Source organism: Chroicocephalus ridibundus, chromosome 2, assembly GCF_963924245.1.
Source record: "Chroicocephalus ridibundus chromosome 2, bChrRid1.1, whole genome shotgun sequence".
Lineage (NCBI taxonomy): Eukaryota > Metazoa > Chordata > Aves > Charadriiformes > Laridae > Chroicocephalus > Chroicocephalus ridibundus.
The window spans coordinates 156,504,760-156,522,067 of record NC_086285.1 but is presented as its reverse complement, the minus strand read 5'-3'; the positions used below and the strand labels follow the sequence as shown (position 1 = coordinate 156,522,067).

At 44.2% G+C, this 17,308-nt stretch overlaps 2 protein-coding genes across 2 annotated transcripts in view; one reads left to right on the top strand and one right to left on the bottom strand.

Annotated features, from left to right (window-relative positions):
- FAM91A1 (family with sequence similarity 91 member A1) overlaps positions 1-2,533 on the bottom strand; it is a 28,798-nt gene extending 26,265 nt beyond the window's left edge. The window contains exons 1-2 of the mRNA XM_063327499.1: positions 2,338-2,533; positions 421-505 (exon numbers count right to left, since the gene is read on the bottom strand). Of these exons, the coding sequence (XP_063183569.1) occupies positions 421-505; positions 2,338-2,409 (157 nt within the window). The 5' untranslated portion in view covers positions 2,410-2,533. The remainder of the gene's footprint in view (positions 1-420; positions 506-2,337) is intronic.
- Positions 2,408-17,308, top strand: part of ANXA13 (annexin A13) — a 32,080-nt gene continuing 17,179 nt past the window's right edge. The window contains exons 1-2 of the mRNA XM_063324093.1: positions 2,408-2,710; positions 10,405-10,479. Coding sequence (XP_063180163.1) covers positions 2,408-2,710; positions 10,405-10,479 — 378 coding nt within the window. The remainder of the gene's footprint in view (positions 2,711-10,404; positions 10,480-17,308) is intronic.

Here is a 17,308-nt window from a genome sequence, read left to right as displayed (position 1 = left end):
AGAAGAAAAATGGACGCAGTCAATGCAAAATAAATTGAAAGTCTGCAAACAAGTCATAGCCAATAGCTCATGTCAGTCAAGGCCACTGTCTGGCCACTGTCTCACCTAGTGCCAGGCTTCATTTTATTAGTCAAATCCTCTCTTAACATCTCTTAACTTCTAGGAAAAGGGTGGCATAACCACAGCAGGAATTCAATTCCACCTACCAACTCAGTAACCTTAAAGAACGCTTCACTAGAAAAGCTGCCAAATGGACTCAAAAGTCAAGACTTTTCTTGATGTTTCATCATTTAAAAATATCCATTTTGAGGTAAGAAGGGACCTTTGAACAGGGCTAGATCTTGTAATTTTACAGTAAAGACAAACTTCCACACAGAAGGATCAGGTAGCAATTCGAAGTTAGTCAGCTTCTTTACTCACCTAAGTTATTCCGGTATCGTAACTGATTACGGATGCTGTAGAGTACGACTTGCCTTTCATATTCCCTCTGAGAGTTTCCAAGACCCTTGAAAACACAAAGGCCTTTTAGCTGACATGCACAGAACCCCTTTTAGTTAAACCACTGCAAAAAATCTCATGAGACAACATATGCAAGCGGTTGTCATCACTCAGGAAGTCCTGCAGTTCAATACAGCAATAGTATCTTCTATCTCTGTACAAGGTCAAAAGTATCTTTCATTAAATAAGTCTCTGTATATGGGATGTAGATTTAAGCAATAATCTTTAGATTTTTTTCCAAGTACCATTCTGATAAGAAAAAGGGAGCATCTAATCCTTAAATCAGAGGCTTTAAACCATCTTTTAGATGGCATGAAGCATCAAGCATTTTACCAAGCATTCAGTGTCTCGCAGCCTTAAAGAATTGCCCAGAATTAGTGTAGCATAAACCAAGCGTGGTGAATGACATGTGAAGGTTCAATTTCTGCACCTAAGAAACTTACAATGGAAAAAATAAATAATGAAACAGCTCAAGTTGTAGCTTCACACAAATAAGGCAATCAAGTGATCTCAGGTCACAAGATTAAGGCGTAAGCACAGCACATTATTGGACTATCATGAAAGAAGATAAAAAGAGAACTTTGGTTGATGCTTTAAACGCATTACTTCAAAAGCTGTTGCCTTCAAAGTTCTTCATATTACTCTTCTGTTCTGCATCTGCAACAAGCAACTTGTTTGGTTTCTTGCTTTTTTTTCCCCTCTCCTGGCTCCCTCATTCATGTTCGTATTTTAAAAGATCCTTAGATAAAAAGGTACTTTACTGCATACATGGGATAAACAAGTAAGCTGCCCGCATACTACAGAATCAGGTATTAGAAAAGAAACACCTCATATCCCAAAGAGGGATCCAAGTATTTGCTCCAAGTACAAAAATATTAAGGACTATCCTAACACTAAAGTAAACAAGGCAGTATTCCAGAAGTTACATTAAAGCAACTAATGCATTAAATATTAGCATGTTTTCTACCCTGAATCACATAGCCAACAATATAGCACTCAGCTGGACAGGTAAAGAGAAATCATCATTCAGCTTCTGAAATCTCAAACTCAAGGAATTCAGTTACTCAGGGCCTGCAGACACTACTCATCCTCTCCATCCTTCCTTTGTGCAAGAGCAGAAATTGTTTATCAGCATCTGCTTTCAAGCAGCACTTTGGAGATGAGAGCGTACCCTCGACTTGACACAATACCTCCCCCCCTCTGCTGTCAGAGGCCCATTAAACACAGCAAATCAAAATTTCATGAGGTTTCCTTTTCCACAAGTCACTCACTGCAACAGTTCCCTGGCTACCCAAATGCAGGGCTGCACAAGTCTGCGATGACACCTGTCCTGGTTTACCTCACACTATTGAGGGGTTACATGGTGGATACCCACCTCAGCTGGTCTTGCATCTGTACAAGGTGAGAGAGGACCCCCACAACTCCCTCTGCCCACAGAGAGCCAAAACCACCTCTACATCCCTCTCTCCTCACAGACCTCCCGCCAAGCAAGCATGTATATGCCCCACTCCTCACATCCAAACCCCACACCATCCTCATATCCCACAGACACCCACACGCTCCCTACACACACCCTCTCCCCACAGAGGGACCACACACCCCTCCTATCCCTCCGTCTTTCACATGCAGACCCCAGACCCTCATCATACTCCCCCCTATCCCCACAGAAAGCCCCACACCGCCCCCATCTTCCCGTCCCCGTCCCCCCGTCCCCCCCGACACAGGCAACCCGTGGCCCCGGGGCAGGCAGAGATGAGTCCCCACACCTCCCCGCACACAGCCAGGTGCCCTCCCCGGGCCGGGAGCTCGGCAGCCCAGACCTTGCCTGCCCGCCCGCACCTGCTTGACGCTGGCCGGCAGCCGGCCCCAGGGGTAGTTGTGGCGGATGTGGAACTCCACGTCGATGTTCATGGCGAGGAGACCAGGCCGCGCCGCGGGGCCCCGTCGCCGGGAGGCGCTCCAGCCCAGGGGCCGCCCTGCCCTCGGCCCGCCGCCACCGCAGCCACCTCCCGCCCGCCGCCACTTCCGCGTTACGCCCCCGGAAGCGCCTGTATACGTCAGTTCCGGCTGTGCGGGGATAGGCCCGGTGTCGGGGTTGGGGCTGCGCATGCGCGGGACGGCGGCGGGGTTGGCCCCTCCGCGGCCTTTGCGGAGGCGGAGTCCGGCTTCCCGGCCCGGAGAGGCCTGGTCGGACGCTTCGTCCCCCGGCTTCGTCAGGGGAGCGCCGCGAGGTTGTTTCAGTCGATGTTAATCAGCTGCTGTAGGCGGAGGGGAGGCCTCGGTCGCTGCAGCGGGCGGGAGGAGTGGCGAGGCCGTACGCGCAGCGTACCGCCACCCGCGTGTGCGGTGAGGGGCTGATCCCTCACCTCGGCTGCTTCCCGCACGCACCAGCGCAGCCGTCTGCGGGCTCACACTGGTTGGGAACGGATTCAAGCGTAAAATGCTTGTTACCTGCTTGGTCGGTTCTCGCTTTAGTTTCCTGCTTTAGTTCACAGTACACCCAGACAACTGTGACTGCTCCAAGTAGTCACTTGCAGCGGCCCTTGCAGGTGCAGGAGCACAAATAAGGATTTCACGGCAAGGAACATGCAAGATCGTTTCATTTAGCAGTGGCCCTGGGCTGTGCCAACTGAGCGTGCCCCCAGCGTGTGGTCTGCGTAGCGTGGGGGCTGAAAGCTTGGAGACCTGAATACCAACAGCAGCCCATCCCGTTCATACCGGGTCCTGGACAAGTGGATTAGTATCATCAAGGAAGCTGCTTCAAATAAAAAAGCAGCAGGTGCCCCTCCTTATCTTAGGATCTGCGTTCTTATGAGTCATTGAAAGTCTTACCTGTGTCAAAATCTGTGCCAACTTTCCATGCAGAAGCAATTTGTTACCATTTAAGTGTCAGGGAATTGCAGATGGGGAAAAGGGCTCTGTGTACTTAACGCTACGCAACACTTTAATGAATGATTGATACATAAGTAGAATAAACAAAGCAAATGAGTCCGGGATCACTTGTGCCATTTATTTTTTAAGGCTGTTATCCTGCATGCTCGGTAATAACCTTGGAGCAGTGGTGACGGAGCTGAAGGGGAACAAACTGCAATAGAAAGAAACTCGGTGATCTGTTATCTTCGAGTAGGTCCCCAGGGAACTGCAGACCCAGTTCTCCTTCGGCATCACTGGTGTCCAGGATCCCAGTTCTGCGTAACTGCAGAGACATAAAGCCTCAGCCAGCGGATGTGCCTCATGGTGCCAACGCACAGAGATCCCTGGAGCTGAGGAGATGGTGAGCAGCTCCCACAATCTCCAGGGTCTCAGATAAGGCCTGCCAGCTCATATCACCAGCAGGATTCAGTCCAGGAACACAGTCACAGTCTGCCAACCTTCTTTTAACCCTAGTTGTCAGGTTTCTTATGAACCTTTCTGTGTCACGCCCTACATTGGTTTATAAATAAACTATGAAAAGACATTAATAAGAAACCCTTTTTGCCTTGCCCATTGCCACATAAACCAGATGGTACAGGTCTTTGTCTGGTACTGTCTGTTTGCTTTTAATATCAGAAATTTGACACACCTCTCAGTAGGGCAGGAAAATTTTTTTCTTGCATGGTTCTGAGGTAAATTATCTTGCTAGTGGTACCAGCAGCTGAATAAGTAAGACACAGATATGAGAATCCACAAGGTAAAAAGTCGGGTGATCAGAATAACAGTAATGTATGCAGTAAAAAAACTTTATTTGATAGCTTGGAGGCTTCTATTGTATTTCTTTCATCTGCCTCAGACTTTCCAGTGATAGCACTGGCAAAAAGGAAATAAGACAATTAGAAACTATTGATGTAGGGTGGATCTTCCGAGAGGCAGAATAACTCATCAGAGCTGTGATTAGAAGGCAACAGTGCATGTACTTGTTTTTTAATACAATTTTAATACATTACCAGAAAGGACACCATACAACAAAATCGTTCTGTGTTTATCAGTCACTTTGAGAATTTGCAGATGGGTGATTGAAATTCACTTTCTCAATGAGTCATAGATAAAACACACTAAACTCCTGCACCTTCAATTGAGGTCATTGGACTCTGAAGTTATAATCCCATTGGTGTAAATCATGTGTGTAAAATACAGTGAGCACTGAGGATCAGGCTACTGATGATCCTTTTTTTCCAAACCTTAGGATACCATTAAAACCACATCCACTCCCCCGCAGCTCTGCTCCTCAGGATCAGAGAATCACAGAATCATGGAATGATTTGGGTTGGAAGGGACCCTAAAAATCATCTAGTTCCAACCCCAAGTGTTCAAGGCCAGGCTGGATGGGACTTTGAGCAGCCTGGTCTAGTGGGAGGTGTCCCTGCCCATGGCAGGGGGGTTGGAACTAGATGATCTGTAAGGTCCCTTTCAAGTCTAACCATTCTATGATTCTATGAAAATCAGAAGTAGCAGCTTGGCTTCCTCTAGTGACTTCCTCTATTTCCTGAGATATAAGTTGATAACAGTGTGCTCAACAAGCTTGATGGACTGGTGGAGGCCTGTTTTTCCCACCACCAGGTAGCTGAGGCATATCTACACAGTAAAATATAGTGCTCTGAAAGAGCAAGCTAAGCTGCATCTGAACTGAGCACCCACATTGAGAAGTTGCAATGAGATCTCTTATTTGCATTCCTTCTAGTCCTGGCTGGCCTGATCATCTGCATGCCACCTTCACCAACGTGTGAAGAATATCTACTCCCCAAGATGACTCTTGTCTCATTTTCAGAAGTGATTTGTGCAGTACCCTCGAGCTGCTTATTCAAATTGACAACTGTTGATCAGATCTCAAGACCAAATAGTTCCAAGGGAATTCTTTCCTTACAAATAATGTTCTTTGCATATCCAGGAATGGGACAGTGACTTCCTTCAAGGACACTGACTTCCAACTGGGGACAAATTCATTGTAAATGCCTGGGTTTAGCTGAGTTTGTTGGCTGGCTGAATTGTTTGTTTAGGACTTCTATTCCAGTTTTCAACTGCTTAAATTCCTGTCCAAAGTGGACATTTGAAAGCTTAAGTCCTTTCTGCAGCTTATCCCTGTTAGTGAATGTCTTGGTAAACCTGTCTGAAAATCTTTTCGTCCCTGATAGTGCCTGATCAGTCTGTAGTCAACCCACTGCCCTTTTTGTCTGGTCTGGATAAATCTCCAAATACTGTTCCGACTTCTTGTGATTGCCTTTACTTTCTGCAAATTCTGCGTCTCACGCAGGTTCACCAGGGGTCAGGAGAGTTGAACAGGAATGCCAGGCACCACTACCACTCTAAGAGTGGTACCAATACTGCAGTCAAGGTTGGTGAAGACATTAATTCTGTTGACTCTGCTTTAATCCACAAACTGTGTTTCTCTGTCACACAGAAATCCAGGTGCCTGTCTCTCCGGCACAAGTTCTGCCTCCTCTTGCAGACAGACAAAGCACCATCGCCCTGCAAAAAGCGCAAAAAAGCCCTCTGCAAAAAGCGCAAAGCTCAGCTTCACTTAGTTTTCACCTGTTACCACCTGGTCCTTCATTACTTCACTGCACTAGACTGAAGATTTTCATTACCTCTTCCATTTAGCTTCAGTTAAGGCCCCTTGTCTTTAACCAATTTTGTGGTTACCTTTAAAGCAAACACTCGCTTGGTGGTTGCCAGCAATAATCTCGAGTAGCAGCGTTGTCAGTCAACAGTTATGCACTGTAGTGTGATCCTTTTCACCTTTTAGAATTCCCCCCACTCCACCTGCCAGAGGAGAATGCTTATAGGTACCCTTTTGATAAGCCCCTAGTGCCACCTTGTCCTCTGCATTCAGCCTGCTTGACCTTGCCATGGCATAATACCCATCCCTCAGCTTTCCATCCTGCTGGCAAAAGAAGGAATAGGTGGAGGCAGACTCCACTCACTGGATACCAAGAGACACCCCTTTCTCATTGCATGGGGTACGTCACTTACAGGACTAGGGTCCTCAGTCTTCTGCAGAGAGACAGCTCTGTTATTTACAAAGCTGAAAAGTACCATACAATCATTAATTTTTGTTAATTATACAAACTTTTAAACTCACAGTACATAAGCCAAGTCAACCAAATTGATCAGTGGGACTAGAACATAGTTTTCCTACTGATACCCTATTTGCATGTTTAGATAGACCATTTGCGTGCACAGCACGATACAGTATGACTCAGTCTGCTGTTCGTGTTAAATCTGTAATGAGTTGCAACTTCTAGGCTGCTGTATTTCACTCACAACCAGTAAAAGCAGTAGGATTACCAGTCTGTATTTCAGTTTATGAGTGCCCTCCGACCTGACAGGTTCCAGGGAAACCCTGCAATTGCTCTCTCCAACTTTAGTATTTCCTTTGATGTGAGTTGGGATGCCTTTATCCCCAAAAATATTATGAAAGAAGTGGGTAGTTCCCAGCTCAGTAAAGGCTTTGAAGATGCCTTTGAGACAGTATGTTACCACAAAGTATGGAATTCTGCATAAAATTCTTCATACTCACATTTGATTTTTACATTGAATGTGTTTGAACACCGTAATTGAAGCTGATCATTTCTTTTTAACTGTGTTCAAATGGTAGAAAGGTCTTTGCAGGAAAATACTGTCCATCAAACCGTTTAAAACCTAGAATTACTACTATCCTTTCAGTTACACAGTGATTTTCTTTTGCTTACTGTCTAAATACATAGATATTTTTGTTTTCCCCTGCACTGCTATAGATTCCAGTGTACTTGTTTTCTTGTCTTCTTTTTGTCTGGGTGTCCTACCTGAGGTCTAAACCAGGACCTTGGCTGGCTGCCAAGTACCCACCACGCTGCTCCCTCACACCCCTCCCTCAAAAGGACACGGGGAGAAAAGAAGATGAAAAATCTCATGGGTTGAGATAAAGACAGGGAGATTCTTTACTAGTTACTGTCATGGGCAAAACAGGCTTGACTTAAGGAAATTAATTTACTTTATTGCCAATTAAAAATAGATTAGGATAGTGATAAACAAAGACAAAACTGAAACAGCCTTCCTCCCCCTCCCTCTTCCCAGGCTCAGCTTCACTCCTTCATTCCCAACTTTTCTACCTCGTCCCCCGGAGCAGCAGAGGGGGATGGGGAATGGGGGTTGCAATCAGTCCATAATACTTTGTCTCTGTTGCTCCTTCCTTCTCATGTTCTTCCCCTGCTCCAGTGTGGGCCCCCGACAGTGTCACGGGTCCTGCCAGAAAACCAACTCCTGCATGGGCTCCTCTCCATGGCCTGCAGCTTCCCTCAGGGAACATCCACTTGCTCCAGCATGGGACCCTCCATGGGCTGTAGGTGAGTATCTGCTCCACTGTGGGCCTCCATGGGCTGCCGGGGGACAACCTGCTTCCCCATGGTCTTCTCCACAGGCTGCAAGAGAATCTCTGCTGCAGCGCCTGGAGCACCTCCTCCCCTTCTTTCCTCACTGACCTTGGTGTCTGCAGGGGTGTTTATCTCACATTTTTCTCATTCCTCTCTCGCAGCTGCTGTGCAGTGTTTTTTACCCTTTCTTAAATGTGTTATCACAGAGACACCACCAGCATCGCTGATGGGGCTCAGCTTTGTCAAGTGGTGGGTCCGTTTTGGAGTCAGCTGGCTCTGGCTCTGTCTGGCATGGGGGCAACCTCTGGTCTCTTCTCACAGATGCCACCCCTGCAATGCCCCCCTCCACCCCCCCCACCAAGACCTTGCCACGTAAACGCAATAAAAGCAGTGAGATTCTGTTTGAAATATTTTGTAAGACGTTAAGGTTCTCAATGACATGTTAAGTACCATTAAATCCCAGAAGATCCAATATAAATCATTCAGAGGAGGCGTCTTTTCTTCTGAAATGTTTGGAAAGCTTGTGTTGGGCACTACCATAACTATATGTTTTAAATCATTGTAATAACAATTAGATAATTGAGTATGTATAATCTCGAGGCTTATATTGTGAAATCCTGATTTTTTTTGGAGAAAGCAGCCAGCTCCATGACCAAACAGGATATGATATTAGATAGTAGGGATAATAAAGCCACCATGTAATGATGAATACGCCCCACCTTGTAATGACTAGAATTTAAATAATGACAGAAGTTATTGATTAACCCAGGGTTGGGTAGGATATAGCTGCTCTAGTAGAAGTTGACTGTTCCATCTGAATGCTTGTTTTATTGAAGAGCAGAAGAGTTGCATCTTCCTTACTCAAGCTAAGCAAAAATGGGCGGTTCACACGTAAGTAGTTATTTAATTTGGATTGTCAAGAATGCAGCAATTTCCTATTTTTATTTTTGTCCATTTTCACTTTAAATGACATTAATACAGCTGCAAATGAAGATTTAACCTCAAAATCTACTTTTAAGTGTGGGTGGGAAACTTGTATATAGGTGGTAACATCCTTAATTGCAGTACATGAATAGAAAATTACTATAACACAGATTCTAGGTGTTTTAATACCCATTGTGACTTGGTTAAAAAGGGCAGCGCTTTAATTTTGAGAAAAAGAAATGATGCATAGGATGTCATGGGAAAACTCATTTTACTTAGTTTAGCAAATTTGTGTTGGGACATTCTGAACAGTAAAATAATTCCCTAAAGATGTATGAAAAACTTCCTGTCCCAGAGGCCAACACTTTCAATATCTGGCTAACTTTATCACTGAATAGTAGGGAGAGGAGTAGCCTCACAATGCGGTGCTCACAGAAGGGCCTGATTAAAATCCAGATTTCAGGATTTACTACATCAAATTACTGTATGAGTTTTGACCGAGACAATTTTGGCTAACATTTGGGTGTTTAATAATAAATAGCTAAATCTACATAAGGATATTTAACCTCAAAACAGCCTGATCGTCAAAAGCTTGTGTGATAGCTGTGAATCATTGGTGCTTCTGGAAGTTAAGTAGCTTATGCTGAAGAAACTGGGGTTTTTTAGCTCCAATTTTAAAACTAATGGATAAAAGGCAATATTTATTCAGCAGCACGTTTTATCCTTGCGTGCTGTCTGAAAACCTGCAGTTTTACGGTACGTATCAATAGACAACAGCCTGTTTGCTGATACAGGCTAATGTTACATTTGTTTCTTTAAGATTTGTATTATTTTATTACGTGATTATTTTTTTAATTCAAATTCAGCAAGGTCTTGAAAGATGCTGAGCATCTGCTGCTTTCGGCCCAGCTCTCCAGGACATTGTCTTTGCCAGGCTGAGCAAGAGAGCCCATACCATTTGTGCAAAGCTCCAGCTTTTTGTCCCCCTGTGAAAGGGTACATGGTCCCATCTCCACGCCATCCTTTTGTAGCCTGGCTGCTTGTGTGAGGGGAGAGAAGCGAGCAGCTCAGCAACCTATCTTCGCATAGGAAACAAGGCCGAGAAAGCTCCTGCCCCCTGTGTCCACGTAAGCACACATTGTAGGGTTGTTGGCGGGCGTCTCCTGAGGGTGCTGACCCTGGAGAGCCTTTCACTGGACAACGCCCTGAATGCGGTGTAGAGCAAGCATATCCAGTTTAGATTTAAACTAGCCAGTTGAGGTCTATCTCTGTCAAGAGAGAGCTCAGCACATGCATCTCAGGCAGGTTTAGTAGTTGTATGGGCTCCATGCTGGACTAGGTAGCCTGGATGTAGATGCAACTGGAGTTGTGCTGTAGGCTCCGGTGGGAAGAGGTGTGAGCCCATGTTGGAATAGAATCCCATGATTCAGCCCATGACTCATCTGGGAATTGCATCATTCTGTGTTTGTCCCTAGAAAATTATAGGTAACCTTGGAGAAATGCCTGCATCTGCATCAGCGAACCACTTCTGGAACAGCCTGAAAATACGAAATTCTTAACAGAGCTTTTCAGCTGCAGTTTGTTCTTTCTCCTAATCTCATGTTTTGCAACCATAGGTTCATGAGTGTCTTATGTATTGTGTTTTTTAAACCTCCAGAGCAAGTCTTACAAACTCGCAGCGGATATACGGAAACCAACCGTAGGGACTACCAGTTTGTCAGCAGAGGAGCCAGTAAGCACATTTTTTAATGAAGGATGAAAGGGGCAGCGTGGTGTTGCAGCACGTGTTGCTGTGGTTTATGGTGGCTTTGGGAGGCACTGCAGTGCACAAAGGCAACTCCTCTTTCATGGTCAAGACTGACACTGGAAAGCTGGGTAAAACTCTGTTGTTTCATTCTGTTGAGTGCTGCATCTTTCCAAAATTTTGTCTGCTTTGAAATTTCAGGAGTGAAATCTTTTTAATAGCCCAAATTCTGCTGGGATAAATGTCAAATTAATGATCGATGTCAAATGAGGGGTTTTTTTATTTGGTTAAATGGATTTAGGTTTTAAAACTTTTTTTAAAAACGTCGTGATTAAACGAAGTTTTCACTGAAAGCTAAGCATTGTTCAAAGAAAAGGTTCCATTATGTGGATGTTAAAATGGAACTTTTCAGCTCTATCAAAATGTCTCATTTTAAAATGGAGCTTTCATCAAAATTACTATCTTCCTAAACATATAAATTTGAAAAAAAGTAACAAATTTTTCTGAAAAAAAATACTTTCAACAAAAATTTCCAACCGGCTCTAAAGTTTACCTTTCACATACAAACTGAGCTCTCGATTAAGATCTGCACCTGGTGCAACATTACAGCTACAGATTTGCATATTTCCACATGCTTTTTGCTCTCTGAACCCAATCCGGTCCCTTTTTCTACAATCAAACAAAGTTTTTGACTGTACATCCTTAGAGATTTAAAGTCTCTAATTATTTACTCTGTTTGCAGTCTTCCGTCAAGCTTATCTGTACCTCTGCTGTCTTCAAAATTGCCACAAATAGAATCAATCCACCTGAAAATCTGGGTAGCTGCTCTGCTGTCAGCAAGGTGCTTTGGGGACATTTTGGGAACAGCACCAATAGTTTTGATGATATGATGGTTTGAAAAGTTTGATGGATTGTGACGTTTGTGAAATTGTGTAATTGTTTTTTTAGCCTTCTCTCAAGAATCCAAGATGACTCTTTACGCATTATTCTGTTCTCTGTGATGTTTGTGACTTGGATCAATCTCGGGGGGGTGCGAGTTCTTTGTTTTTAATTTAAACCACTTTTTGAGATTCTCTGTGACTCCCTTGATTTCCATCTTCTCACTGTAAAGCAGCCCAGACCTTCTGCCAGGGAGGACTGTAACGTAAGAAGGGGGTGGCAGGTTGTTGTGAGACAGGTGGTTTGAGAACTTGAAGGTAAAAAAAGTAAGTATAACCAGGAGAGCACATCTGCCTTGGGGATCCTCTTGGGGATAAGCTCACAGGCATCACAAGGGCTTCTGTGTTGCCTATGGACATTTCTATCCTTGTAGAAATGTTTCCTTAGTGCAAGTATTACTTACCATAGGGTGATTTTTATGATCTCATCACAAAGCTCAACAATTGCTATTTGTTGCTTCCCCTGGCAGACCAATATTCGGTGACAGTTGATTCTTGTTCAGTTCCTGGCCACAAGCCCACAGTCAGCAGAAAATAAATATACCTTCTTGTTCAGCCACCCAACACTGGGGAAGAGCTGCGGCGGATTCTTTTCGTTTCCATGGTTCCCCTTTTATCCAGGGCATTTGCTGTTCCTTTTAGGTCTGAGGCTGTCCTGTGAGTGCAGCTGTGGTAGGTGTTAACAAGCATCTACCCATGAAAAATTTATTATGAGTTTGTGGCAAGAAAAAGAACCCATCTGAAGTATCAAAGGGTCGTTATATTTATGTGTTACATCATGCAAACAGGTCAAACAATTATGTTTTACAAAACCGTAAAAAAATTCCAAAAATATCTAAAGTCTAATGCTCTTCTTTGTATAAAACAGTTTTAGTGTATTCTACCAAGTTCTGTTGTTACTATCCAGAAAAATTACATTGCCTTTATTGTTAACTACGACTACTGACTGAAGCAACGGACTGATTACTGCTGCTCTGGGTGACTCAGCTGACCTGGGACTATTTGAGATTTCCTCCACCCTGTGAGGTGGAGAGGAGTTAGACAGAGAAACCTCCAAGTTCAGTAGACACAGTTGGTTTGTCAGACACTAAACATGCCATGTCTGTATAGTAACAGCCCTTCTACATGTCTATGAATAGATAGATGGTGTTTAGATAATGCATCTTGCAGAGGAGTGTTTTAAAACCAATGAGACCTCTCCCAATCAAGGGGAGAAGTATGTAATCTTGGGGCTTCCCTGATGGGGTGCATTGTCCTTCCAGTTCTTCTCCTTTTTAAATAATTCAGCTTTAGAAAACATGAAAGAGTCAGCAGGATGTTCCCAAAGATTGCGTCCACGTATTTCAGCCCTGCGTAGGCATTATTAAGTCATGTTAGCTTTCACGCTGGCATACACAAGAATTTACTTCGGTTCCATCAGTGTTAACTTACCAAAACTCATCACAAGTCTTAGTTGAGGTAATGAGTGTAAAATTTTTAATAAGACCTAAGAACACTCGAGCTATCTCTTCATCGGTATGCAAGTCAGAGATTGGCTGTCTCAGCTGAAAAAGAGGCAGAATATGCCAGATTCCAATCATTTTGGTTATCATTATCCCTACTGGCCTAGCATGTGAAGTGTTTTCCAACCAGGCATTATGGTCAGTAAAATAAAAGTAGACAAATCCACCCCAGGTGTAACAGAATAATTCCACACTTGGAATTCCAGATTTGTCCCAGCTGAATAAAGCCATTTGTCATTTTTCTGTGGCTTCCATTTGCACGATAAGTATTAAAAGGAAGTGATGTGAGGCATGACTCATGTCTAAACACAGGCGTAAAGCCTCTGGAGATTTTTAGCATCCTTTCCTGCCCTGGGTTCAGCTGCCACACCAGGGAGTCAGGTCCCTGTCAGCCCTGTGTCACCTCTGCCAGCCCCACGCAGGGGCCGGGTGCTCTACAGCATCTCAAAGGTATCTGTATTTAAGCCGGTGAATTGAGCCCTTTAGAAATAAAAGCTGCAGTTTTGCGCCTTTGGCGTTCCCACTGGGTGGTGCCCTGGTAGCTAACTCTGATTTTAAAAGTGATCTGCGTTAGGGGTTCCACCAGCCACAAGGAGGTGTGGACACATTAAAACTGGACAGTGGAAAAGCCAGCCATGAGAGAACCCTCCCAAATTTTTTTCTCTTAATGGTGATGAGCGTGAATAAATGGAGTGGATAAAACATTATCCATAAGCTCTTATGAGGTGATATTTTAACAGCTATTTAGAAACAGGAGGGACGTCGTAGGAGACTGATGGTTTTAATTTTGCAGTTTAAATAACTGTTAGAGCAATTACCTTCACCGTTGCCACTTGTTTGCAATAGGAAAAAGGAAATGCCACTAATTTTATTAGGATTTTGTTGTCACTGTAGCTTTAGTCTTAGATGGAGAAGACAAGGTTATTTGCACCTCTCAGTTTGGAAGGAGCCACTGAATCATTGCAAAGGCTGTTGAGTAATGAAGTCTGGTCGACATGACTTACATACATTGTATTATCCATTCTATTATACTTCATATAGAAACTGTTTTGTTCCTGATAGCAACAGACTGCCAGCAACAAGCTAGCCTGACAGTGCGTGTTGCTGTCATACAGCTGTTCCGCCTAAAACCGCCGTAAGGATTTGGGAGAGTGACAGCCTGCCTGGCAGATGGCGGATGGCATTCGAAGAGGCCGATACCATTCTCTGAGCAGTCAAGGAGGCAGATGGCAGTTTTGCAGTTACATATTGTGGTTGACTGAGAAAATTACTCAAACAAACAAAAATGACAGGTACATTTTACAAAACAGCAGAGGAAGAAACCTTGTGGTCAAAAGGACACAGGCAGTCCTTAAGGTAGCGCTTGCCAATTAACATACGTCAAAAAGGTGTTTCTCAACCCCACCTTTTACTGCCGTAGCACAAACCCTGGTGCCTGCTGACGCTGCCCCACTGCCAATGTGCTGCAGCTGTTGGCTTCTGTTTGTCTTTAAATGTTAGTGTCCATCTATTCTGACCCGTGTGCTAAAAGCCTTTTTATTTCACATAAATTCCTGCCTGAATAATTGAGCCCAATTATTTAATCTTCCAGAAGAACTTGCAGAAGAACATCTTTCTTTGATGCAAGGGTGATAGGAGGTGGGGAACCCACCATCCACTAATGACCAGATATCCTCATGCCTGAACAGCCTTTGCTAGCTAGATGAGACTCAGCCTTGCCTACCAGTAATTGATCTTTGTTTCTTTTGCTTCTCCACTATATTAAAGACCTCTAATATTAAGAAGCTTTTCCCATGAAAGCACCTATACACTGAAATTAAATGGGCTTTATCTGCAATTCTGCCCTTTCTGATTGATGTCTGGAGCTTTCTGAGCAAGTCACACTTTTATCCCCCAGGAATATTTGCAGCCCCATGCCAGGCTGGCTGACACGGTTGGGAATAGAGATGTCCTGGGTGTCCTGGGGCCTTGCTCACACAGAAAGCAGCCACAGATCACCAGACCCCATTGCCAGCTTGGCCCAGGGCCCTCATCCATCCCACAGCAAAGCCAGAGGCTCCCGGCAGAGGGGTGATCCTCTGCCCACTGGCTCTGAGAGCTCTTCCACCCACAGCCCCGAGGTGTGCAATACCCGTCTCCAGACTCTTTGCCGTGGGCAAGGGAGGGATGTTGCTCATCAGGCAGGGCGGATGCTACCGCTGAAATGGCTTTTCCTCCTTTCTTTTGGTGTTCATTCCAGCCTCAACTGCATTTTTAACAGACACAAGCAGGCAGATATATTTTCTATTAGGAATGCATATGTTTAAAATAAGGTGACCATATTATAAAAGAATAATATACCTTATGCAGGGGTAGAAGGCCTCAGGTAGCATTATGACAGAGTGAAAAAAATATTTATGACTGGAAATGTCTGTTCTGGTAACTCAGATTATTGGTGAAGTACAGACATGGCACCATGTTTTCAGTCTGTCTTTGGAAGTAGATCAGAACCAAAATACTGCAGCCTACTCCCGTTTTTGTTCTGGTGTTTTTTTCTTAACACACGGAAATGCTTGGAAATGAGTGATGAGATTTGGTCTGTTTGTCACTAAGACTATCCCTTTGAGTGAGAACTCAGAGTTTGTTCCGCTAACAGGATGTTATTCTGACAACATGTGATGTAGAAGACTAAAACCACAAGATCAAGACAACGTGCCCTTTTTTTTCTCTCTATCCAGTGCTGTTAGTCTAGTTACCCTTGGATTCCAGTTGCATTATAGCTTATTAAAGGCTTCTGCCAGGATAAATAATTAATCTTGAGTATATATGCGTTGATAAAAAATTAATCATGTAGGCGCTGATTTGCCAAAAGCTGTCTTCCATGATCCCAGTGTATTAGAAACAATTTAACTAATGAGATAAGCACCCCAGTCCTGTTGTTTATTATGCTAACAAGATGACAAGATGGTTTGGGACATTTCTTGGTAGACAAGGAAAATAAAGTCTCCTCTCCACACAGAAGAGGAATACAGAAAATCAGAGAACTGGAAGGCACCTTGAGATGTCAGCTCATTTATCCATTGCCTACAGCAAGATCAGCTCTGCCCAAACCAGTCCTGACAGCTCTAGCATTGCTGGGCTGGAAGAGAACTGGTTCATTAGCTGGAGACAAGGCTACCCGAAGGCCTTTGAACTGGTGACTCAGTGACTCTTCATGGGTGAGAACTGGGAAATCTCAACAGGTTCCACAGTTTCCGATCTGGGATGGGTTTTCAATCGTTTTGGCTTGTCTGTTTGTTTTTCTGGCGGTCCTGTGCTCACCTTTGGGACATTATGGAAAGTTTGGGGCTTGGCTTCCTAAAGAAACGGGAGGCATGGCACTGCAGTATGTATAGATCTGGTACCTCAGCTGAAATATGTGAACCCACTGGACATTTTTTAGATGAATTTACCAGCAGGGTGTTAACCTCAAAATTATTAGGTGCCTGTTATGTGTCTTGAAAATCCTGAGGAGAGAGAGAGTGTATTACAGATCTCCTGAACAAAAGACTGAGGCTTGAGCTCACCTGCTTGGTAGAAAGGAAAGCTCAGATTGCTGCACATGGAACCGGTTTGTGTCATTCTTTTTAAAACCTCATTTTTCTCCAATGCATTTTGGTGAACGTAATTAAAATTATCTGAAGAATAAGAAAACTGGTGAAATAGCTGTGGTAGCCCAGCTCCAATAACCATTGGAGATGCCCTCTTGTGTGCGAGACATCCACACCGGGTTGACCGATGCAGGTTGCACAGGAGGCCACTTATTTCTGACAGGCAGCGGGCAGCTTACCCTGCGGCACCTCTAATGGCACCAGATACCTATGTTTAGACAACTGAATAGTGCCCTAAATTTTATTTCAGACCGTACTCATGAGCAGGAGTCAGTGCTGTAAAGAGCATGGCAGGCTCAGTCTGCCCTTTCTATGTGCTGCTATTTTGAGATTTAATTTTTATTTCTGTTAAGCCAAAGAAAAATGGAAACATCCATCAAATTGAAGCTTGAACTTAGACATCCACTAAATAAATCACATAAAATGGACCTGGCAAAAACAAAGATAAAATGGACCTGGCAAAAATGAAGACTGGAGGAAGCACTCAACATTCCTGGATCGATCCAGCCCTTTTTAGGGCTCCGCCCATCACTATTAGACCTGCATCTCGACTGCTCTGGTCAGCAGCCACATTCCTGCTGGCTCTTCTCAGCAATTTGCTTGTAAGCATCTGTGTCTGCACTTTCCCATGCACTTTATCCGTATGGATCTGTGTTGGACCTGCAGCGAGTGAGCACTGTCAGCAGCATCCCGAGCAGCTACCCTTTCTGGTATTTTGACATTACTGCTCCATAAACCTCTGTTCCCG